Raw genomic sequence first — 25,599 nt, forward strand, 5'->3', positions numbered from 1 at the left:
CCAGAACCCAGAAGAGATGAGGAAAGATTCCCCCTGAAAGCCTTCAAAGGAAGTATGGCCCTGCCAACACTTTGATTTTGGTCTTCCAGCCACTATGAGAGAACAAATTTCTGTTATTTTATGCCACCAAATTTGTGGTAATTTGTTGCAGCAGTCCTAGGAAACTAATACAGGATATAAAGAGAAAGTTGATCTCCCTCATATGCTTGACCCATAGCCACCCATTTTTCCTTCCAAGCAGCAACCACTGTTGCAGTTCCTTGTGTGTCATCCTTCTAGAGATATTCTTATAGAGCCCCTTAATAATTGGCAGAGATATTCAAGATCGTTTGACAAATGAGGAGTTTGAAGCTTAGAGAGAAAGAACCTTGTCCAAGGACCCTAAAGCTAATCAATGGCAAAGATGAACAGGAATCTAGGTTTCTTATCTCTTGATTTTGTACTCCTTTGAAGTAAAAGAAGTATCCAGGAGCAGATTTTGATATTAAGATAGAGAGAAGAGGAGGGTACCGAGTGAATGAAGGAAGGGAAATACCGTAGAGATAATGAAGAGACATAAAAACTGTATGATTTTGCCTCATATTGGCCTCAGTTCAATGCAGCATTCTACCAGGTCATTGACAGACTCTATAGATAGAAATTAATCTTTCCATCTAACTAGCTTTATATTATATTCCAGGTGCCAAACTATATTAAGATCTGTTAACATAAAGCCCCTGCCCTCAACAAGTGTAATATCTTTAGGGGAGTCAGCCAGTAAGTAAAGCAGTATGACAAGTCATAAAAAATAGAGGTGTGTACTACGTCCTAAGGAAACACAGAGTGAGGTATGGTCCTCTCTATTTAGAAAGCTGGGAAAGGTCTTGAATTTAGTTCAGTAGAAGTTTACCGGGTAAACTGGGAGGAGAAAACATCCTAGGCGGAAGGATGAAGCATTTATAGAACTATGAGATTCTACAAGGATAAGCTGCATTTGAGAAACCACATGGAAGACACTGTCAGTGCCTTGCCCATATCCTTCGACATTTCTATGTGCTCTCTTTGCCCTGGGAACAGCCGTCAAACAAAGACTCTCAGGGGTTGGTGTGTAAATAACCCAGCTACACTCCTCAAGTGGGATAATTCTGAGGCATGTGTTTCTTAGAGTTTCTTTACAAGATTAAGCTCCTATTGTCCACTGTGGAGTTGGCTTAATAGCTCACCTTTTATGGGCTGCATTCCTTTCCTGTATCATTTTCTACCTCTTCCTCACTGGTGTTTCCATCACCTCCCCCCAAAAACTATTTGCACTCAAATCTTTGTCTCAGGATGAGCTTCTGGGAGAATCCAAACTAAAATAAACCATAAGTGGCTCTACCTGGTAATGACAAAGAGTGCAAAGAAAGAGATTCAGTGACAGGAGATACTGGAGAAGGACCTTTTCATGGTGGACTTCTAATGCCCTATAAGGATTGTGTAACCTTTTCCTCTAGGCAATGGGGCGTTCACTGAAAGTTTAGTAGGGGCATGACATGACCAGATCTGCATTGTAGAAAAGACCATTGCAGTTACATATCTAATCATTAAATGGTTTCCCCTACACTTAGAATGAAATCCAAACTCCTAAGCATGGCCTAAAAGGTGTTGCATTACATGGCACATGCTTGCCTCCCAACCCTCTAAAAACTGTCTGTTCGATTGGCAATCGTTGGGTTATTGTCAACCCAAATGGCTCAGCAGAGTCAGAAGCCAGATGAAGAGTTCCACTCTGTGAAACTGTGTGGAGCAGAGCTCACCTCCTAGTGTTCTAACTAAAATTCCCAGCTCCTCACTTTCTCGCCCTTCCTTGTGAACTAAGTCATGTGCTAATAAAATCTGTCCAACCTTGACTTTGAATCAGGAGGAGCTTGTAATGCAAAGAGACAGAAAATAATATATTCTTCTAGTGGGCAGTGCCATTTGTGGCAGCAACACCCCGTTTGGGGGAACAGCCATGTCAGCATCAACACCCAGAATTTGGTGCTGAAAGGTCTCTTAGTTTAAATATGACATCAACTGCTCATTAGTGGCAGTAGCAGCATCTTCAGTGGCCCAGCTCTGTGGTGTGATGTTGGCTACTACCCAATAAGCAAAACCTGAATATGGTGTGGCACACTGATTGCATTAATGGCCTCAATTCTTCACCTCTCCCTGCATCTGCGTTATCTTGTCGGACCTTCCCATTCTGATTCTGGACTCACCTTTGTGACTTGCTTTGGTCAATGGATGTTAGCAAACACTACACGAGTGGAGGCTTGAAAAGCACTTGTGTGATTGGGCTCGCTTCTTGTCTTAGTCTGTATGGGCTGCTATAACAAAGTACCATAGACTGGGTGGCTTATAAACAACAGAAATTTATTTCTCACAGTTCTAGATGGGTTCTGGTAAGGGTTGTCTTCCAGGTTGCAGACTGCTGACTTCTCATTGTGTTCTCACATGGTGGAAGGAGCAAGGGATCTCTCTGGGACCTCTTTTATAAGGCTGCTAATTTCATTCATTCCATCCTCATGACCTAGTCACTTCCCAAGGGCCCCACCTTCTAATGTCATCACCTTGGGCACTAGGTTTTCAACATGTGAATTTTGGGGAAATACATTCAATCCATAACACTCTCACTGTTGACCTCGGCAATTGCCGTTAGAACATGTCTTGGCTAGTCTACTGGATGATGAGAGACATGTGGCACTAGGCCAAGTCTCACTGAGTTATCCCAGCTGAGGCCACCTAATCAGCCAGTTGAGCTTCAGATGTATGAATGAGCTCAGCCAAAGTCAACAGAGCTCTCTAGGCAACAAACAGCTGACCCCAGACACTCAAATGAGTCCAGCTGAGATCAGCCCAGCTCAGCCCAGCCCCAGATAAGCTGAACTTATGAACTAAATACTGTTCTTGTTATATGCCACTGAGGTTATCTGGAGTTATTGTGGCAATAGATAACTGGTGGTTCTCTAGCCCTTTCCACAAGCCTTTGAGCTGACTTTTCTGCTTAAATCAGGCAAGAGTCAGTATTTGTTGCTTGCTCTAACAGAGAAAGACTGAATCTAAATTAGAAACACAGGATCAATGGAGAGATTGAATTAGGAGAGACTTTAGCATACTTACAATTAGAGCAATGGAGAGAGTTGTATTTGTTAGGACATAAGTGTGGCTGGAAAATAACAGTGCTTTAAACATGATAGAAGTTTACAGTTTTTCTCATGTAAAACCCTAAGCTGGATGGCAGCTCTGCTCTGTGAAACTTTCAGAGGTCTGGGCTCCTTGTCTCTCTCTACCCTCTGTTATGTCCTCACCCAGTTGGCATGGCTCCCCACCACATCCACACTTCAGCCATTGGGATGAGGGAAAAGGAGGATATGACCTTGTCCTTAATATTTGGTGGTTATGTTTATTTCTTCCCCTTTTAACCCATTTTTTTTTTCTTAGAAATTGGTCTCATGGCTGCACTCAGCTGCAAGAGAGGCTGGGAAAGGCAAACATTCTAGCTAACCATGTGTACTTCTAAAAATTCTGCTCTATGCGAGGAGGGGCAAAGAGATAGTAGTAATTCCTACCATAATAATTAATAAAATAAGGTCTCTATGATAGATTTTAATAGCCATTTCTTTCCTTCTTCCTTGTTAAGGGGGCTCATTTCTTAGAGAAGTGAGGCAACTATGTTCCCAGTCTGGGGATAAGTCATGATTTGTCTAAACCAGTATGGCAGTTCTACTCAGCTTTTCCAGGAAGTTTGCTTCCCCAGCCTCCTCTGCAGCTCTAGGTAGCCATGTGACCCAGTTCTGACCAATGAGCCATGAGGGGCAGACTGCTGGGGGTTCTGGGAAATGGTTTTTTCCCTATGAAAAGACAAACATGGAGAAGAGTTTACTGGCACACTCCTGCTCAGAATACTGGTGTGAGCGCTAGTGCAATCAGCTTATGACCACAAAAGACAGAGAATTACAGATGTCAATTTAGAACTCTGACACCTTTTCCAGGATTCAAATGATCTTGAGAGATGAATAGAGGTAAGCCAAGTGGAAAAGGGGAGAAAAAATATTTGAGCAAGTGGGAACACTGTATACATGAGAAGGAATGCTCAGAGACACCCCTGGGAAGTTGGATTGGACTTTGTATGTAGCAGTGTGATTTACTGTCAGAATTACCTCCTTCAGAATTGGGGGCTAGTTTCCCTGCTTGTCAGCTGATTCACCACCAAAACATGACAGGCATTTTCTCTTTGTAGGTTTAAGAGTAATGCCCATTTCTTCCCCCACTAGAGAGTTAAAAGACTTTTGTTTTGGACAGTCTGGACTCCCAAAGGCAGAGATCTAAATTATGTGGGTAGGGGGTGTTGGCTTGAAAAGTTGAGGGAGAAAGAAATAGATCCTAGCCCCTACAGCAAATGGGATTTCCTTATCCTTGACAGAGTAGAGAGGTGTCTGCTTCTGCCCGCTTTGGGGCCTGTGTTTGACTTCCTCCCAGACTCTGGAGGGACAGGATGTCTTAATGGGTTAGCTGCATGGACACAGGAACTGAGCTCTAAGCCCCAGCCTTTGGGTCTATGAGCAGTGGGACAACTGGGGTTGGACACCAAGCTTCTCATAGTGAACACACCAGCCTGAAGTCCAGAGCCCTTCACAAAGATTTCAAGATTGGGTGAACTTGGGAATTCTATGTGACTCCAGCAAGGGATAGGGGAGATGGGGAGTAAAACAATACTGATTGAGATAGAAATTTCTCCCCAATTCCTTAAGGAAGAGGGCTCAGTCAGATTTATTATTTTTAAAAAATAAAGGTAAAATAATAAAGCTACTTCTTGCATTAGAGCATTCAATTATGGTACAAATTCATATTGTGGTATACAAAGCCAAAGAAAAGCATATGAGAGGAGGTCATAAATTATCTCAGTAGCTTTCTTTTAAGTTGATGGATGTTTTACAAGAAAATATAGAAGAGATATCTTTAAGAACTCAAGCTTATATGTATACAAAGTATCTATTTTCATCTTAAAAACTAATTAAATTGATCTGATACTGCCTACAGCACCTGATACTCGTAGGTAGTCTCCAATGCAAGTATTAACCAGCTTCCAAAATCAGATAAGATCGGGCATGTTCAGGATGACATAAATCAAAATAGAAAATAATTTTAAAATAATAACAAATGTTGGTAAATATGTGCTAGAACAGGTAGCTGGCCTTCTAGTTGACCCTCAGTGATTCCCACCTCCTGGTATTTATACCCTTGTGTAGCCCACGCCCCATAGTCCCCTCCAGGGTTTGTGTGTATGACCAATCAAATGAACCTGAAATGATGAACATCACCACTAAGATTAGGTTAAAAAAGGTACTGCAGCTTCCATTTTGGTCTCTCTCAGTCTTGAATCATTTGCCATGGGGAAAGCCAGCTGCCATGTTGTGAGGACACTCAAACAGCCTACGAGGTGAAGAACTGAGGTATCTGACTAATAGCCAGCAAGATCCACGAGGTGAAGAACTGAGGTATCTGACTAATAGCCAGCAAGAAACTGAGACTTCCTGCCAACAACCACGTGCGTGAGCTTGGATGAGGATCTATTCCTTCTAGCAGAGCATTCAGACGGCCACAGCCCCAGCCAACAGCTGGACTGCCACTTTTGTTGACTGATTCTGGCTCAGATTTTGATTCTGAGCCAGAATCACCCAGCTAAGCCACATTTAGAAACTATGACATAAAAAAATATTTGTTATCATAAACTTCTAAAGTTTGAGATAATTTGTTACAAAGCAATGAGCAATACAATATTTGAGGGGGGAAATCATCAAATATACTCAAAGGGTTAAAAAAAAAAGCAGTTTTTTATCCTACCTCTTCTTAGCCACCCAAAGATTCTCCTCAGAGGGCAATGCCCAAATGCTAGACTGCCACTACCCAACTTTCTGTTGTGAAAACAAGATATAACAGCATTTAAATCTTTATTTGTTCAAACTACTGTTATTTGAGTGTGTTCTTTGCAGCCAAATGTACTCTTAAGTGATATAGGTGCCTTAGGCTGTAAAGTCTTATAATGTGCTCATTGTCTTTGTTATTTTCCTCCCCTTGACCCAATAATGCAAGAGATCCAGCTGAAAAGAGCTAGCAGCAACGTGTTCTGCTGGAATCACAAGTCAAATTGTGAAAAGAACTGAAAATATAAAGTTCTTACTGTGATTTTTATTAATCTAAGATGCCATCAACTGCACCATTATTTCAGGTACCTCTGAGAGGAAATATAATATTTAAATTTTTATTTTCTACTTATCGAAATAATTTTTTAACTTATTTAGACAGATTTTGAAATCACATATCAGTACTTATAAAAATATTCAACTTTAGGAGTAATTGATAAAATACAGAAAGACTCCCTCTTTCATGTCGACATCCTTAGCATATTTGCTTTTATCTTCATGCCTGTTGCCTCATAGTAACAAAATAGCTGCTGAAGCTCTAGGCATCACACCACATTCAAGTTAAGAAGGAAGATGTAGGAATGGTGCCAGCCACATCATCTTCTTTTTATCAGGAAAAATAAAAGTCTTCCTAGAGCCCCAGCAGACTTCTGCTTGTATGTCATTTGCTAAAACCGTGTCCCATGGACACCCTTGATACAAGCTCATATGTGGAAAAGCAAATATTTTGCCTGCATGTAGGTTCGTTGCCATCCTGAACAAAAGCTTCTGTTAGCAAAAAAGGAGGAAATGGGTATTGGGAAGGAAGCTAATAATGTCTGCTGCAACACAGCTTAATAAATTGTAGTTTGACATGCATAATAAATAGTAGTTGCCCTTGGCATAAAGTAAAAATAATAATAGCAAAAATACTTATATAGTACAGTGCTACTATGTTTCAGTCACTCTTCTGAATATTTTAAATATATTAAATCATTTCCTCCTCACAGCAACTTTGCAGGGTAAATGCTGTTATATCTTGTTTTATTTTTTTTTAAATTATACCTCATCTGCTCACAATTAGATTTACTATAATCCTTTGTGCAGGACATATTTCTCATTGCTCCATGCATGGCTCTCTGTTATTTACTTTTTAAATATTAGTTATTTTTAATAATGTAATAGTTACCCTCAAGTCCTCTACCCAAAATAAAATGAGGATCTTGTCAGTAATTCAGATCTGACAGGATGGTCTACCCAGCCCGTTTCACTTCCTTCTCTGGCCCAAGGCAATCATCATCTAGAACCCTAAGTTCATCATTTCTTTACTTTCTTTATATAGTTTCCTTATACAATATTATGGTTTTGCTGCATCTACGTATAGTCCTAAAAAGTGTATGTATATGCATTTACTGTATACCTTTGGTTGTTTTTAACTGTCATATCTTTCTTTGGTACTCTTTCTTCACTTACTACTACATTGCTAAGATTCATTCACATTGTTGTGTGTTGCTACAGTCATTTTGACAACCATTTAAAATCTATCGTGTGAATATGTAGCAGTTTATTCATCCTCAAACCATTCTTTATTGAAGTATCACATACTTAACGACTTTTTCTTTTCTGGTTATTTACTGGTCTATCTCTGTCACACCTAGGTTCGCTAATAGTTTAGTGTAATTCGAGCGATTTTTCTACATTCTTTGTAATGGCTGCATGAGATCCTGCCTCCTCTGGAAGACTCGCAGTCACACGTTGCAGAAGTTTGCCTTGTGTTGCCAGTTATTTACACTGGGCTACCTGAGAGAGGCTGACCAATAAAGACTTTGATTTGATGGGCGTAGGGCACACAGAGAGCTCTTAGTCTCAGCCAAGAGGAATATCGGGGGGAGGTAGAGAATGTCAATGCATTGTTGAATATTTCCTTGTTATGATCTGTAAAAGATAATTTAAACAGAACCACTTTAAAATGGAGCCGGAGCTGCCATGCATGTCTTATATCTCAAATCTTTGGAATATTAAAACAAAGCAAAATAACCTTTGCACTGGACCTAAGCAACCTTGTGCCTTGCAAAACTGCTTGCAAAGATAACAAGAAAGCAGTTATTATGACTACTTGACTGAAAATTTAAAACACTGTTTAGAATTACCGTCACTATGTTATATTATCTGAACCAATAGAAATGTCTTCCTTCTGTTGATGTAATTGTTCCCTTTCCCTTTCTCTTAAATACCTGTTGCCTTTGTTTCCTAATCAGAACACTATTTGTGCTTCTGCCTCAATCAGAGTCCCAAATAGCTATTCTTATTGATCTCAATAAATACTTGCTGCCTCTCACTTTGAAAAGGCCTTTCATTTTTAGGTTAACAGATCACTTTTGCTTCCCTGGGCAACCTGGCAAATGTGAGAACTTGGGTCATGACCGCTGGGATAATCAGAATTCCTTGCTCCTTGGCAAATTCTTTAACACTCTTCCCCTTGAATCTAATTGATATAATCTAATTGCTCTCACCTTGAATATGGGCCGGCCTTGGTGACTAAAATCTAGGGTGCACTAGAAGCGACATGGTGAGACTTCTGAGGTTAAGCTAGGGAAAGGCGGTACAGCTTCCAGTGGCTCACTCTTTTGGGACACTCTCTCAAGAAAAGCCAGTCAGCAGGCTGTGAAGAAGCCCAAATGAGCACCCCCAGAAATCACATGAAAGTCCCATATGGAGTAGAACTGAGACCCCCCACCCCCAAACTGAACTAGCAGCAGCTGCCAGACTTTTGAGTGAATGAGTCTTCCAGGAGGGGGCCCCAAAATTCATGAGTGGTGAGAAGTCATCCTGGATGTGCCCTGTCCAAATTCCTCGTCACACTTAGTGAGTGTTAAGCTAACCCCTGTGTTGTGTCCAAAGTCCTCACCCAGAATCCATGTGCATAGTAAAGGGTTGTCTTGTGCTACTAAGTTTTGGAGTAGTAATTTGTCATGTAAATTAGTAAAATCAGTTAAAAATAGTAACTCGTATACCCAATTTTTTAAAATTGTGCTATTATATGCATACAAATTTAAGATTGATATTTCCTTTTGATTATTTAACTTCTTTATTACTAGAAAACATACAGCTTTATATCTGGTAATATCTCTCCTAAATACATTTATTTTTTATTTTAATACAGTCAGTTCAGCTTTCTTTGGATTAGAGTTTGCATAGAATATTTTATCCCATCTTTGTACTTTAATTTATTTATATCCCCATATTTAAAGTGGGTTTGGTATTTTTAAAATTCTATTTGACATCTTTGTCTTTTAAATGGCATGTTCAGATCATTTACACTTCATGTAATTATTGATATAGTTGAATTTAAATCTGCCATCTTGTTATCTTGCTACTTGTTTTCTGACTATCTTGTCTGTTCCTTTATTTTTTTCCCCACCCATCTTTCCCACTCTCCTTCCCTTTGGCGACCATCAGCTTCTTCTCTATATCTATTGGTCTGTTTCTGTTTTGTTTTGTTTATTCATTTGTTTGTTTGTTTGTTTCTTAGATTCCACATATAAGTGAAATCATATGGTATTTGTCTTTCTCAGCATGACTTATTTCACTTAGCATAATACCTCTAGATCCATCCATGTTGTTGCAAATGACAAGATTTCATTCTTTTTTACTGCTGAATGATGGTACACCTAATTTAAAGATGTGGAAGCTGAGGCATGCGGAGGATTAATATACAGTAAATGGGGAAGCCAAGTTTTGAACTCTGGCCATTTGACTTGAAAATTTGCTGTTCTTAATCTTGACACCTCCCTTATAATTGTCTATAACCTATTTCTTCCCTTGCATTTTTGGGATACCCTTGATGTCTCAGAATATGACTAATTAACTTGTTCCCCAACCCTAGGATTAAACTGAGGAGTGCAGTGCTTCCAAAAAATTACACATGCTGATGCCTTAAATATAGCCCACTCAGAAAGGATTAGACTGATCTGCAGATTGTCAAATGAGACCTTCTCAAGTAAGATAAATGCTTAGGTCAGGGCCTAAAAAACAAAGTATATTTTAAAATAAACATTACACACTTTTACTGAGTTCAAAAGAGTGATGTTAAACTCTTTTACAATTTTTTGTTGTATTAGTAATTTTTATTTTCTACTATAATTTATTTTAAAATTTACATAGAGATATCTTTAATTTAAAACAATTTGAATGCCACTCTGAACGTGCCTAATCTCGTCTGATCTTGGAAGCTAAGCAGGGTCAGGCCTGGTTAGTACTTGGATTGGAGACCACCTAGGAATACCAGGTGCTGTAGGCGTTTAAAAATTAAATAAATAAATAAAAATAAAACTATTTGAAATGTAAGTATTCAAAGATGGAATCAGAATCACTTCTAGTTGTGTAGTATTTGAAATAATGTATCATTTTCAGGAAATTTCACAAGTAAACTAAAAAGACTTTATGCTATCACCAAATACCTTTTATGATAATATTTTAGCTCTTGGTTTAGAGTAGGACAAAGTTATCTACCTGTCTGTCCATGATGCCGGCTTTCACCATTTCTGGAGCTAAGGAGATACTGTATTAAAGAAAGCTACACCAATGGTTACTGAGAAAGAAAAGGATGGGGGAAGGATATAGAAGGTAAAGGGAGTCAAATATATGGTAATAGAAGGAGACTAAACTTGGGATGGTGAGCACACAATATACAGATGATGTATTATAGAATTGTACACCTGTAACATATAATGTTATTAACCAATGTTACCCAATAATTTAAATTTAAAAAAAAAAGAGAAAGCTACACTAGCATAAAGGCAGCCAATGAGATTGATTTAATGATCTGGATTTATTAGGAACTCATGAAATAATTATATTTTCATAAATTTATTTTTGTTAAAATTGTGTGTATGTGTAATAATATACTTAAAGGCTTATAAATAAAAACAGTGGTCTTCTGCTCCTTCTCCCTACCCCTAGTCATACTTCCCACAGGCAACCACCTTCAATTCTTTTATTTCCCTTCCTATTTACCTTTTTATCTCTAAATTATATACTTGTACTATTATTTCTTGATTAATCATTTTTAGACATTATCTATTGACTTCCCACCATGATAGGTGAAGATTTCTTAGCCTTTACACACTATCCACTGCCTTTTCTCCTAAAGTCTCAAAATGTCTGTATCATCATTCATGATTATAAGACTACCACTTTACAATAAGTGTTAGTTGCAGTAGTCAGAAGAGACATGATGGTGATTGGATTATGGTGGTGGCACGAAGGATGGGAAAAACAATGACCGATTCAAGAGATATGTGGGAGGAAGAGTAGATGAAACTGAATGAGTGTTTTTGGATGTCAGGGATGAGAGAGAGGGAGAGGTACATGGGAAAATGGGTATATGGATACTGATATCATTTACTGAAGTAAGAAACACGGAAGTAGGAGGTTGGGATGGGGATAGGAAAAATTGTAAGCTCAATCTGGGACATGTTGACTTTGAGCAGTCCGAAGAGTACCCAAATGGAGGCGGAATAGTTAAATATGCAGGTTTTAATCTCTAAATGGAAGACTGGACTGGATTGGGAGTCGTCGGCATAGATGGCAACTGAATTATGGGAATGAGTGAAGTGTAAAGTGAGAGAGTGTAAAGTGAGAACAGGGTCTTGGTTTGTATATTGAGAAAAACTAACATTTAAGAATAAGCAGAAGGAAGTCAATAAGGGATTTTGAGAAGGACTTTCTAGAAAAGTGATTTAAAAAAATAATAATAAGGTGAGTTTGCTATCAGAAGCCAAAAGAAGATCCTTGAAGGGATAAAGAGTGGTCAAGAGAAATGATTAAAAGGAAGGTTCCAGAGAGGGCAGGAGCATGGGGCTCTGGAACACAGGCAATAGTAGAGGAAGAAAGATACTTCATTGTAACAGAGAAAGAGAGTATGTATGTGGAAATGAGATTTGTGAATCTCGAGGCATAAGGTTTGGAATAGTTGTTGTAGATAATAGGAAAGGAAGTAACCAGGGAAGTATAGTGGAATTATCTAGCATTGTTGAAGGCCCAGTTAAAATTAGTGACCATCCTCGGTCTAAAACGCTAAAGGTTTGGAAAAAGGTATATAGAAAATCTGTTATGGGCAGGAGTCATTTGGTGGAGAGTCTTGTTATTTCAGCTTGTTGTTTATAATTTCTAATTCTATTTGCATCAGTTTGGAAAAATTCTATTTTTTGGAACAAGACATCTTTTTGTACCTGGTAACCAAATACATTTAGCCCAGACTCAAGAATCAATTTTTTTCACACACCCCCCAAAAGACTTACACAAGCAAAAAAGAAATACCTTGTAGGGTAATGTTTCCTTCAGCTTTATTCAGTTCCCGCATTTCAGGCACAAAGAAGACAGATAGGTGTATGCAAGGTTGGGATTTTTGTCTGGGTCCATGCTTTCAGCAGATCTGGGCTAGGTTTTTGTTTGTTTGTTTGTTTAGCTACACCATCAGGTATACCTAGGAAGCAAGGGTTTGAAGAGGAATAATGGTCTGGAAATGGTAAGAAAATCCGAGAGCACAGCAGCCCCATCTCCTGAAAACATTTCTCTCTAAGTTAGACAAAAGATGTATTAAAGATAGGACACCTAGAGAGAATGAGCTTTTTGTTGACTTCTTAAAAATTAAACAGAGTTTACTGACAATGATTTAGCTAGGTTCCTGAATGATTTGGTTTAATCCCACAGCCTCAGTTAAAACAAAAACAAAAACAAAGAAACAAAAAACCACTTTTGTATTGTTGTATTGCTTTCTTTTAAAAGAAACTGATTGTTAAAATACCTTTTCAAAAAATTAATTTTTGTAAGAAAACATCCCAGTGGTAGACAAACAATTTACCCAGATCCAAAGAAGAATTTGAGGACAATTCATAAGTACAGGTAGCAGAATTTTGGCCCTGTATTAGTCTGCTACAACGGCCATAACAAAGTACTACAAGACGAGGTGGCTTAAACAACAGAAATTTATTTTCTCACGATCTTAGAGGCTGGGAGTTCTAGGTCAAGGGGTTGGCAGGGTTGTTTTTTTCTGAGACCTCTTGGTTCTAGAAGACCACTTTTTCCCTGTTACCACATGGTTGTTCCTCTCTCCACGTGTGTCTGTATCTTAATCTCCTCTGCTAAAAAGGAGACCAGTCATATGGGGTTAGGGCTCACATTAATGACCTAATTTTAATTTAATTACCTCTTTAAAGACCCTACTCTGAATGTAGTCACAAGGTACTGGGGATTAATACTTCAACATATAAAATGGCGGGGGTGGGGGAGACACAATTCAGCCCATAACAATCCTTTTGACCCTTGCCCCTCGAATCACACCTGTGAATATAGCAAAGGGACTTTGTAGATGTAATTAAGATAAAAGATTTAAGGATAAAGAGATTACCCTGGATTACCCAGGTGTACCTAATCTAGTCCCATGAGCTGGTAAAAGAAGAGAACTCTCTCCAGCTAGAGGCAGAAAGACTCCAAGCATGAGAATTTGGTGCACCTCTGCTGGCTCTGAGAGCCCACAGGCAAGGAAGGAGGCCTCTAGAGCAAAGGGTGGACCACAGCTGATATCCAGCAAGGAAATGGGAACCTCGGTTCTACAACTGCAAGGAAGTCAATTCAGCTAACAATCTGAAAGAACTTGGAAGCAGATTCTTCCCCAGAGCCTCCCAATAAGAACCCAACCAGCCAATGACAACTTGATTTCTGCTGTGTGAAACCTGAAGCAGAGAAACCAGTTAAATCTTAAGGCAGTCGAGACTTCTGGCCTATAGAACTGTGAAATAATAAGTTTGTGTTGTTTTAAGCTGCTAAATTTTTGGTTATTTATTACAGAAACAATAGAAAAGAAGTGAACAACCAACCAAAGAGTCAACACTAAAAGAAAAGTACTAGAAATTAAATCTACAGTTGCCTTTAACTTAGAATGAGCCAAATAATAAAATAAATAAAGTTACTAGTAAAATTGACGGTTACTTGGAAGATAAATCAGGACTTCTTCAAAGTCCTGTTGAAGAATCAGAAAATTAGCAGAATGACCTCCTGAGATGGAGCTAAATTCTGAATGGTTGTCAGTAATGGTGAATGATTCCTCTCCCAACAAGTAAAAATCAATATTTGGAAATCTAAATGCATAAATAGTACAAATACACCCCCCTCCCTCACTAGCAACAAGAAAATAGACATATAATTATAGCTACACTCAAAAAATTGTTGTGAAGCTCCAACACAATGCCTGGCACAAAGTAAGTTTTTAGTAAATGTGTATTGTTATTATCATCATTATTATTACCTCATTTCATTTGATTGGTATACTTCTGAGTAAATATTTTAATTTGCAAAATTAAAGCATAATTTTCTATTGACTTAGCATATAACTTGAGAGAGAGATAACCCTATAGGGAAAACAAGATAATACTAAGATTTAAAAAGTCATAAATAAAAACATAGAAAAATATCAATAAGACTATTTTCATGTTACATAAAACATCACATCTGCTCTATCACAAATGAAATAAAGAGACTTCTAAATCAAGAATCTCATACTCCAAGGCTTTCCAGGGCCAGACGGGTAAAATAAATGGATGAGGTTAAGGGGTATAAAGTAATAGGGAGCGGTGGAGACTATAGCAAAAGGACAGTATCCAACCTGCCTGAAAGCACTTTAATTCAACTTCCTTTTAAAGACTGTGCTGTTCAAACAAGACATGTTTGAGGGCCATTTTGCAATTATTTGCTCCCTGCACTTCCAAGTTATACTGAGGAAAAGGGAAGAAGACAGAGAGGGAAGCAAAGAAAGGAGAAAAGCTAGGAGAGAGAGAGAGAAAGAAGAGAGAAACATGATAGCCATCAGAGTTACTGAGGACAGATGACTAAGATGAGAAACAATGGGGGAAGAATTGCCAATATTTGTCAAGGACCTGCTTTAGTCAAAGCCATCTGTTAGAAATTGTGGGATAGATGGAGTCTCTGGGCTCAATGAGCTCACAAATCTCTGGACAGAGATTTGAGATAGGTTTGAGTGTTGAGATAGGTTTTGGAGCCAGATAGATGTAGGTTAAAATCCTGATTTTCCACTGACCAGATATACAGCCTTAGGCAAAATTAATTAACTTCTCTAACTCTAATATCCTCATTGGTAGCCATTAGGATGATTATTATAAGTGTAGAATATTTAAATAGCAATTTAAAACAATATAAAAGATGCCACAAGACAATACATGATTTATTATTAAATTAATTAAATAGTGACCCTGGAACTAAAGAGAAACATCTCTTTCAGTGAGATAAACATATAGACAAAGAGAACATGTTGGTTTCTTCAAAAGGACAAAGTCAAGTGAGGCACTAGATTCCAGTGGGTCGCTAGTCCTCATTAGGTTTAGCTTCAATGAAGTTTAGACATATTTGGTACAGTCTAAGTTATTGTAACAAAGAAACCCCAAAAGACAGTTGCTCGTTTATGATGAGTTTATTTCTCTCTCAAGTAACAGTGATCCATGGTTGATAGGGTGTTTATCATATTCAACGAGAGATTCCAAGTCTGGGTCAAAGCTCAGTTTTGATCAAGGCAAGAATCAGGAAGGAGGAAAAGAAGGGGAGACACTCCTAATCCTTTTATGAATAAGACTGTAAAGTGGCACATATCACTCATACTCACATCCCTTTGGTCTAATAGCCACATAGACCTTCAAGGAAGACTGAGAAATGTAGTCATTAGCCTGGTGGCCATGTGTTTAGCTACAACAAAAATTAAGAAGAGAGAAATGGATATTGGGAGACAATTAACAGTCTTTGCTGTAAATAGACCAATGGGAAGCCAAAAATTGTATGAGATTTTTTTTAAGGAATAGAAAGAGGAAGTCTACTGTTTTCAGGTAAGTTAGAGTCAGTAAACATAGCAGGGCCAATTATGCCACAGGAACCTTTGTTGTGAGATTAATAGTTATTTATCTTATAACTAGAAGTTTGATTTGGTTTGTCTTTTTCCATCCTAGTTTTTCCTTAGGTGTACTGAATTGGAATACTCGTAATCCCATGTCATAAAAAACAGACATCATTAACACAATGTAAGACCCACTTTTAACTAACTTATTTGTTTAATTAATCTTTTATTAAAACCAACATTAATGTACATCATATACCACACGTCAGTGAATACATGCATGAGTGTTAAATGAATTGTTTTAATGTAGAAAAAAACACTATAAGAAAGCCAACCAAAATGAATAGTGATTTTTGTACTAGTCACTAGAGATAAAATGATGATTAAGAAAATCTATTTGCATACAACTCAATAACAACAAAAAAACAAATGAGCCAATCAAAAAATGGGAAGTGGACTTGAGCAGACACTTCTCCCTAGAGGACATACAAATGGCCAACAAATAGATGAAAAGATGCTCAACATCACTAGCTATTAGGGAAATGCAAATCAAAACCACAATGAGATATCATATCACACTTGTTAGAATAGTTATAATTAACAGGACAAATAATAACAAGCATTGGAGAGGATGCGGAGAAAAAGGAACCCTCATACACTGCTGGTGAGACTGCAAATTGGTACGGCCACTATGAGAAACAGTATGGAGGTTTCTCAAAATCTGAGAATTGATCTATCATCTGATCCAGCAATCCCTCTACTGGGTATTTACCTCAAAGACTTGAAAACCCATATCCAAAAAGATATTTGCACACCGATGTTCATAGCAGCATTATTCACAGTGGCCAGGACATGGAAGCAACCGAAGTGTCTTACAATAGATTGGCTAAAGAAGCTGTGGTACATATATACAATGGAATATTACTCAGCCAAGAAGAGATAGACTCATGGACATGGACTATAGACTAGTGGTTACTAGTGGGGTGGGAGAGGAGGTAGATGGGGGAAAAGGGGTCAAATATGGGGAAATAGGAGGAGGGCGTAGTGGGTAAAGGGGATCAAATATATGGTAGCTGAAGGAAACTAGACTTTGGGTGGTAAACACACAATAGAATATACAGATGTCAAATTATAATGTAAAAATTATATACTTGTATTAATTACATACTAGTAAATTATATACTTATATATAATTTATATACTTGAAAATTATATACTTGTATTAACCATTGTTACCCCAATAAATTTAATTTAAAAATAAAAATAAAAATAATAAAGTTCCTCTTGATATGGCGGTAGGAAAAAAAAAAGAAAAAAGAAAACCTATTTGCATAATGGAAAATATATTTAGCAGTAGTTCTTCAATTTATAGCATGCCAAGTAGGTAAACCAGGTCAATAGCACCCTTTGTGTCTAAACAGATAATCTGTTCAAATACATAGTCGTCATATACTAGAATAGCAACAAGCTTTCTTGCTGCACCTTCACTCCAGAGTGTTTTACTTCTTATTTTTGGGGTGATTTTCACACAACCATAAAGCCCATGGAAATTTGCTTTCTGGTTGTAAGACAATCTATCATTTATTTTTCAATCTTATTACTAAATCAGCCTTATTACCTTAGTTTTGGTTGTAAATTACTAATTTTTCAGGCTTATTAACTTAATTTTGATTTTCCACAGCTTTTTCCAATTTTATTGAGAAATAACCGACATACATTACTGTATAAGTTTCAAGTGTACAGCATGATGGTTTGATTTACATATATTGTGAAATGATTACCACAATAGGTCCAGCTAATATCCATCTCATTGTATAGATGCAATAAAAAGAAAGAAAGAAAAAGAAGAGGCAAAATTTTTTCTCCTTGTGATGAAAACTCTTAGGATTTACTCTCTTAACAACTTTCCTATATACCATACAGCAGTGTCAGCTCCAGTCATTATGTTGTACATTTCATCCCTAGAATTTATTTATCTCATAACTGGAAGTTTATACCTTTGACCACCTTCCTCCAATTTCCTCTCCCCCCAGCCTTCACTTCTGGTAACCACAAGTCTGATCTCTTTTTCTATGAGTATGGTTGGTTTTTCTTTTTCTTTCTTTCTTTTCTTTTTTTAAGATTCTACATATAAGTGAGATCACACAATATTTGTCTTTCTCTATATGACCTATTTCATTTAGCATAATGCCTTCAAGGTTATAATGCCTATTGGTATGTCATCATCAGAGAAATGTCTGTTCAAGTCCTTTGCCCATTTTTTAATTGGATTATTTGTTTTTTACTATTGAGTTTTATCAGTTTTTTACGTATTTTAGATATTAACCCCTTATCAGATATACAGTTTGCAAATATTTTTTACTACTCCATAGGTTGTCTTTTCACTTTATGGTTTCTTTTGCTATGCAGAAGTTTTTTAGTTTGATTTAGTCTCACTTGATTTTTTATTTTGTTGCTTGTGCTTAGGTGTCATATCAAAAAAAAAAAAAAAATCATTACCAAGACTCATGTCAAGGAGCTTTATTCTTATGTTTTTTCCTAGAAGTTTCATGGTTTCACATCTTACATTTAAGTCTTTAATCCATTTTTAGTTAATCTTTGTGAGTAGTATAAGATAGGGGTTCAGTTTCTTTTCTTTCTTTTTTTTTTTTTTTGCATGTAAATATCCACTTATCCAGCATCATTTATCGAAGAAACTGTCCCTTCTCCACTGACTATTCTTGGCTCCCTTGTCAAATATTAGTTGACTGTAAATGCTTCGGTTCATTTCTGACCTCTTGATTCTATTCCATTAATCTATTTGTCTGTTTTTATGTCAGTACCATATTGTTCTGATGACTTCATAATATAGCCTGAAATCAGGAAATATAATTTCTCCTGCTTTGTTCTTCTTTCTCAGGATTTCTTTGGCCATTTCGGATCTTTTGTGGTTCCATATACATTTTAGGAGTGTTTTTTCTACTACTGTAAGAAATGCCATTGGAATCTTGATAGGGATTGCATTGAATCTGTAGATGGCTTTTGGTAGTATTAACATTTTAACAATATTAATTCTTCCATTCCATGAACACAGGGTAACGTTTCATGGCCCATTTTTATTTACTAATTTATTTGTTCATTTATTTTTTTATACTATACTGAGCACTTGTGACTGCCCTCATTCGACCCAAGAAATAGAAGATTAACTATAATTAACATTTATCAATATGCCCCTTCCCTATTCTTGACCCCTGTACTTCAGAGGTAACCATTTCATGTTTATCATTTCCTTACTTTTAAAATAAAATTGAATCTACATATACCTATAGGCCAGACAATATGTTATTTAATTTTAGTTGTTTTGAATTTTACAAAAAGCTTAATATATTGCATGTTCTCAATCTTGAGAAATATTTTAGCTGAGTGTAGAATTCTAAATTGGCAGTTATTTTCTTTTAGCACATTTATAATTCCACTAGATTTTGGTTTCCTTCAGAAGCCTAACTGTTGTTCTTCTGGAAAAAAAAAAAAAGACCCTCAGCTGCATTCGAGATTTTATTTTAGTATTTAGTATTCAACAGAATGAGTACTGTATGTCTAGGCGTATATTTCATTTTATTTATCCTACTAGCTATTAGTTAGGGTTATTGAATCTGTGTATCAATGTTTTTTTCCACATATGCAAATCCATAGCTATTATCTCTTCGGATATGCTACCTTATTCTCTTTCCTCCCTCATTCCTTCTCTCTCTAAGTCAGAACATCTTATTATATCCTTTATGTCTCTTAACTTCTCATCCATATTTTCCATATTTTTGTTTCTCTGTGCTACATTCTGGATAATTTCTCCTGACTTATCTTCTGGTTAAGTAATTATCACTTCATCTGTGTCCAATTGGCTACCAAATACGCCTACCGAATTTCTAATTTCAAATATGGAGTTTTTATCCCTAGAAATTCTATTTGGTTCTCTTTCGAATATGGTAAGTTATTTTCTATGGTTTCCTGTTCCTATGTATATTTTCTTTTTTAATTAAATTTATTGGGGTGATATTTGTTAATAAAAATTATATAGGTTTCAAGTGTACAATGCAATAATACATCATCTGTATATTGCATTTTGTGTTTACCATGCAAATCAAATCTCCTACTGTCACCATAAATTTGGTCCCCTTTTCCCTTAGCTATCTCCCCTTCTCTCCCCTTTCCCTCTGGTAACTACTAAACTGTTGTCTGTGTCTATGAGTTTTTGTTTGTCTTGTTTGTTTGTTGCTTTCAGTTTTATATCCCATGTATGAGTGAAATCATGGTTCTCAACTTTTCCTGTCTGACTTATTTCACTTAGCATGATTATCTCAAGATCCACCTATGTGGTCCCAAATGGCAGTATTTCACCTTTTCTTATAGCTAATATTCCATTGTATATATATGTTCCACATCTTCTTTACTCAATCTATCAAAGACATTTCAGTTGTTTCCATGTCTTTGCCACTGTGAATAATGCTGCTATGAACATCAGGGTGCATCTATTTTTTCAGATAAATATTTTCAAATTTGGGGGGTAGATACCCAGAAGAGGGATTGCTGTATCATATTTTTAATTTTTTGAGGCCCCTTCATACTGTTTTCTATAGTGGCCGTACCAATTTACATTCCCAAGGGTTCCTTTTATTCCACAACCTCTCCAACGCCTGTTATTACCTATCTTGATGATAGCCATTCTAACAGGTGTGAGATGGTATTTCACTGTGGTTTCGATTTGCACTTCCCTAATGGCTAGTGAGGTTGAGCATCTTTTCATGTCTGTTGGCTGCCTGTATGTCTCCTATAAACTGGTATTCTTGCAGTTCTGTTTCTACGGTCTGTTATTTCTGTTGGTTCTCACAGTGCCTTGTTCCTTGTGTGCTTGGTTATTTTTTACTGTGTATTAGTTGTTGTGTCTGAAAAATTATTGATGGAGTTTGGATTTGAGGACCAAATCAAAGGTGCATTCCAGAGAGGATATGAGTTTGCTTTTGCCAAGCATGTAGAAACACTTCCAGTTCAAGAGTACTTTAAACTAGACTTACGACTTAAAAGTTTTTTTGCGTGATTCATGTAATTTGGGCTACAAATCCACAAAAAGGCTAGCTATGGTTACAACGTCTCGAGGAGAGCTTTTCCCCCATACATTCAGTGTAGTACTAAGTTAACGCTCCTTGGCGTCTCTTGGGAGAAAGCTGTTTACTTCTGATTCATCTTAATCATAGCCCTTTGGGAGGCCGTGACTAATATAGAAAAGGCCTTCTAACAGACTCCCCATCTTGGTGGACCCTGAGCTTTGATTTCGCTTCTTCTTACTCTACAGAGCTCTCTCATAAATGAAATTCAAATTTGGCCAGATTGGCAAATATCCTCAGAGCAAAATTGACTTCCATGCTCGTTTACCTGACCCAGTTCTTAAACTCCTATAGACTTTGGCCTCCTACCTCTTACTTCCTACCTTGCCTGTACCTCTGTGCTTTTAAGAATATTTTAAAACTATTTTATCCAGCATTTTTAGTTGTTTTTAGCAGGAAGCTGGCCCCAATAACCTAACCAATCAGAAATTCCTCTACTTTTTCTTTATTTCCTTTTCATTGATTTCTGTTTTCTTTATTTTCTTCCTCCTATTTTTTGCTGTTCTTATTGTTGTTTTTTTCCTAACTTCTTAAGTTGAATACTTAGCTCATTGTTGCTTTTTCTTTTCATAAGGTTTGATATGTGCTGGAGGAATGATTGCTCAAAGCCACCTATTTTCATCAATTTCTCACCCCAGCAGGGATATTGTGTTGCCCTGATTTTTCTCCTGAGGACACCTGAACTCCAGGTCTGGACAAGTGAAGCCACTTTTCCTCAACAGAGGGCAGCAATTGTTGTCCACGGCAATGTTAGGAAAGATACAAACATAATATAAACTATCTATTTCTGCTCAGTGTTTCCCAATCCTGGCTATATATAAAAATCGCTAGGAAGTTTTAAAAAATACTAATGTTTAGGTCCCACCCAACAAATGTTTTGATTGGTCTGGGGTAGGGCCTGGACCTGGGTACTTTCAGTGATTCTAATGTGAAGCCAGGTTGAGAACCACTTGTCTGATTGATCTGCTCACTGCCAACAGACTGCATCCTTCCTCCTCCCCACTCATACTCCGATAAATTTTAAACAGTCTCTGTCTTCCCAAAGTTGTTATTTCCTAGTTTTATATTTCTCTCTGTTGTTTCTCCTTTGGGAAAGGAGGCAGAAAACCTGATAATTTACCACAATAGAAGGAACCAGAATGCTCGCTTACATTTTTTTTTTCCACAGGAGGTTTCAGTATGAAACAGAAACGCTGGTGTGGGATGACAGCCAAAATAGGCGCCGTGTTATCAGGGGTCTTTACCATCGTAGCCACCAACTTGTACCTTATCTTCGAAGGGAAGTACATTAGGAGCAGCAATTGCACTGATTTTAATCCACGGAATAAGAGTATACATATCCTGATAAATCACTTCGTCATCTGTTGGAGTTTCAATATTGTCCTCTTCCTATCTTGTGTCACTATCATCGTCAGCTGCTTATTCATATACTCAGTATATGCCCAGAAATGCAGGGGCGTGGTGACCTACATCATCTGGATCTTTTTCTATGAAACTGTAAATATTGTAGTACAAATTCTTAGCAACAATGACAACAACGTTGGAGAAGTCAGAGTCATGCGCTGGTTTGGCTTGGTGTCCCGTATATTCATGCACTGTTTCTGGATATTCTTTGTCATAATTTATGCCCACATAATCTACGAAAATAAAAACAAGGGCAATATAATTTCCTACAACAGACGTATTTCTACAGGCTATGAAGACTTCTCACGGAGAAAATCAAGGATAATCAACTTTACCCGCCACTAGAAAGAATAATGTTGGCCCTTTTCTCTCTGAGAGGCAGATCTCCCAGGTTCTCGTGGTAGCTCTAGTTCTGTCTCTTTCACTTTTGCTGGTCTGTTCATCAAATAGAGACCTTAATTGTCACTCTTTTGGGAAATTTGGAGAGAACTGTGATTGTAATCACAACTGGAGCATCCTGCTCAATGAGAATGTTTAGTTAAAGGGCACTGTTTTTTATCAAGCTCTTTGAATTGCTCCTTTTTCTGTTCAGTACCATCTTATTGGTCAAAATGAAGAGGGCAAGAGAATGAAATGAAGCTGAAATGCAGTCTGGCAGTCCTTTCATCTTAATATGTCTTCATCAGCCTTCAACTCACCGCTTTCTAATTCAACCGTAGGACAGGCAAATCTGTATTTATATCTCAGATTGTTGAAGCACAAAGGATACTGTTGGTGCCTTGGGGTGGCTTTGTACTATGGTTTTTCTCTCTATGATCTCTATGCTATGTTCCAGATAAGTAAAATAATAAAAATAGAGAAAACTCATTCTTTCTTTCTGTTTTGAGTCCCTCCTTTTTTAAATTTGTCAAATAGCACAAAAGATACTTGGTTAATCAAAAAGTATTTGTTAAACTTTTCTGTGTCTGGCACTGTTTCTGGAAACTAGGAGACTGCAAAAAAAAAGAATACATGTGTGTGTGTGTGTGTGTGTGTGTGTGTGTGTGTGTGTGTATAACATAAGACCTGGCCTTGAAGATTTTACAGTTTTATGGGAGAAACTAAATCACTCTTTATGAATTAATTAACCAACCATATAAGACAGTACAAGAATACATATTATCATAGATCAAGAAATCATTTTGTATTCAGATTCAGAAACTGTCAGAAGTAGCTTAAGCCAGGATAGAAGACAAATTGAACAAACTTCTACCTCAAACATTAGACATTATGTTACATGTTCGTTTATTTAATAGCTTTCTTGAGGCATAATTGACATATAATAATATGTAATGATTAAAGTATGTAATTTGACATAAGTATATCCCAGTGAAACCATCACCACAATTGATTTTGTGAACATATGTATCACCTCTAAAGTTTCCTTGTAATCTCTGTCTCCCGCCCCTTCCTACACCACCACCCCCCGAAATCACAAGATATTGATTTGCTGTCATTACATACTAGCTTGCATTTTCTAGAAATTTACATAAGTGGATTCATACAGTATGTACTCTTTTTGTGTCTGGCTTCTTTCACTCAGTCTGATGCCTTTAAAGTCATTGTTATGTGTATTAATATTCATTCTTTTTTGCTGAGTAAGATGCCATGGCATAAATGTACCACAGTTTGTTTATCCATTTACCCATTGAAGGACAACTAGTGGTTTGCAATTTGGGGCAACTATGAACAAGAGTGCTAGAAGCATTTGTGTATAAGACTTTGTATGGACTTATGATTTCATTTATCTTGGGTAAATATCATTTCAACTTTTTAAAGAAACTGGCAATTTTTTCTAGAGCAGCTATACTATTTTATACTCCCAATGGCAGAGTATGAGAATTCCAGTTCTTCCACATTCTTGCCAGCACTTAGTACAAACAATAAGTTTTTCATTTTCGCCATTCTCAAAGGTATATAGTAGTATTTCATCATGATTTTAACTTGCATTTCTCTTATGACAAATGATGCCGAGCATCTTTTCATGTGCTTACTTAGCATCCTTCTATCTTTTTTTGGTAAGGTGTCTGTTCAAATCTCTTGCCCATTTTTAAAAATTAGGTTGTTTCTATTTTTATTGTTGAATTTGGGGAGTTCTTTATATTTCTAAATATAAGTCCTTTATCAGGTATATGATTTGTAAATATTTTCCAGTTTATGCCTTGTCTTTTCATTCACTTAACAGAAAAGCAGAGACATTTAATTTCAATGAAGTCCAATTTATCAATTTGTTCTTTTATGGATCACACTTTTGGTTATCATTTTTAGAAAATCTTTGCCTAGCCCAAGGTCATGAAGGTTTTCTCCTATGTTTTCCTTTAAATGTCATAGATTTTATTTTAAACTTAGATATGTAGTTCCTTTTAAGTTATTTTTTATGTATGGTGAGAGATATAGATCAAAGTTTACTTTTTTGCTCCTGGACATTGAGCAAAAAATTGTTCCAACACTAATTCTTGAAAAAATTATCCTTTCTCTACTGAATTGACTTTAAATATGCACACATACCTATTTCTGGACTCTATTTTATTCCATTGATCTACTTGTCTATATTTATGCCAATGCCACTCTATCTTGATTATGGTGGCTTTACAATAAGTCTTTAAATCAGATTCCTCCATCTGTGTTCAAAATTATTTGGCTATCCTAGGTCCTTTGCATTTCTATATGAACTTAAGAATCAATTTTAAAATTTCTGTTTTAAAAAAGCTTGCTGGGATTTTGATGGGGATTGAATTGAATTTATAGATCAATTTGGGGAGAACTGACATCTTAACCATATTGGGTCTTCTAACCCATGACAATAGTATTTCTCTCCATTCACTTGTCTTCTTTAATTTCTTTCAGCAATGCTTTGTATTTTTCAATATACAAGTCTTTCACATCTTTTTCAGATTTATCCCTAAGTATTTTATAATTTCGATTCTACTATAAATGGTATTATTCCTTAAACTTTAATTCTAATTGTTTGTTGTTAGAATATAGAAACACAATTTTTTATATTGATCTTGGACCCTGCAACACTGCTAAACTCACGTATTAGGTCAAGTAATGTTTTTGTGGATTCCATCAGATTTTCTGCATAGTCAATCATGTTGTCTGAAAATACAGTTTTATTTCTTCCTGTTCTTGCCTTATTGCATTGGCTAGCACCTCCAGTACAACATTAAATAGAAGTAGTAAGAAGGGACATTATTATCTTATTCCTGATTTT

At 36.8% G+C, this 25,599-nt stretch overlaps 1 protein-coding gene across 2 annotated transcripts in view; it reads left to right on the top strand.

Annotated features, from left to right (window-relative positions):
* Positions 1-23,213, top strand: part of TMEM217 (transmembrane protein 217) — a 29,794-nt gene extending 6,581 nt beyond the window's left edge. The window contains exons 1-2 of one of the 2 annotated variants that reach the window (XM_006907424.3): positions 3,859-4,022; positions 22,111-23,213. In XM_006907424.3, the coding sequence (XP_006907486.2) occupies positions 4,013-4,022; positions 22,111-22,691 (591 nt within the window). In that variant the 5' untranslated portion in view covers positions 3,859-4,012 and the 3' untranslated portion in view covers positions 22,692-23,213. Of the gene's footprint in view, positions 1-3,858; positions 4,023-22,110 lie in introns of those variants that run through there. The other variant, XM_025043699.1, reaches the window with a different exon arrangement.
* The last annotated feature ends 2,386 nt before the right edge of the window (positions 23,214-25,599 follow it).

This window comes from Pteropus alecto, unplaced genomic scaffold, assembly GCF_000325575.1.
Source record: "Pteropus alecto unplaced genomic scaffold, ASM32557v1 scaffold202, whole genome shotgun sequence".
NCBI lineage: Eukaryota > Metazoa > Chordata > Mammalia > Chiroptera > Pteropodidae > Pteropus > Pteropus alecto.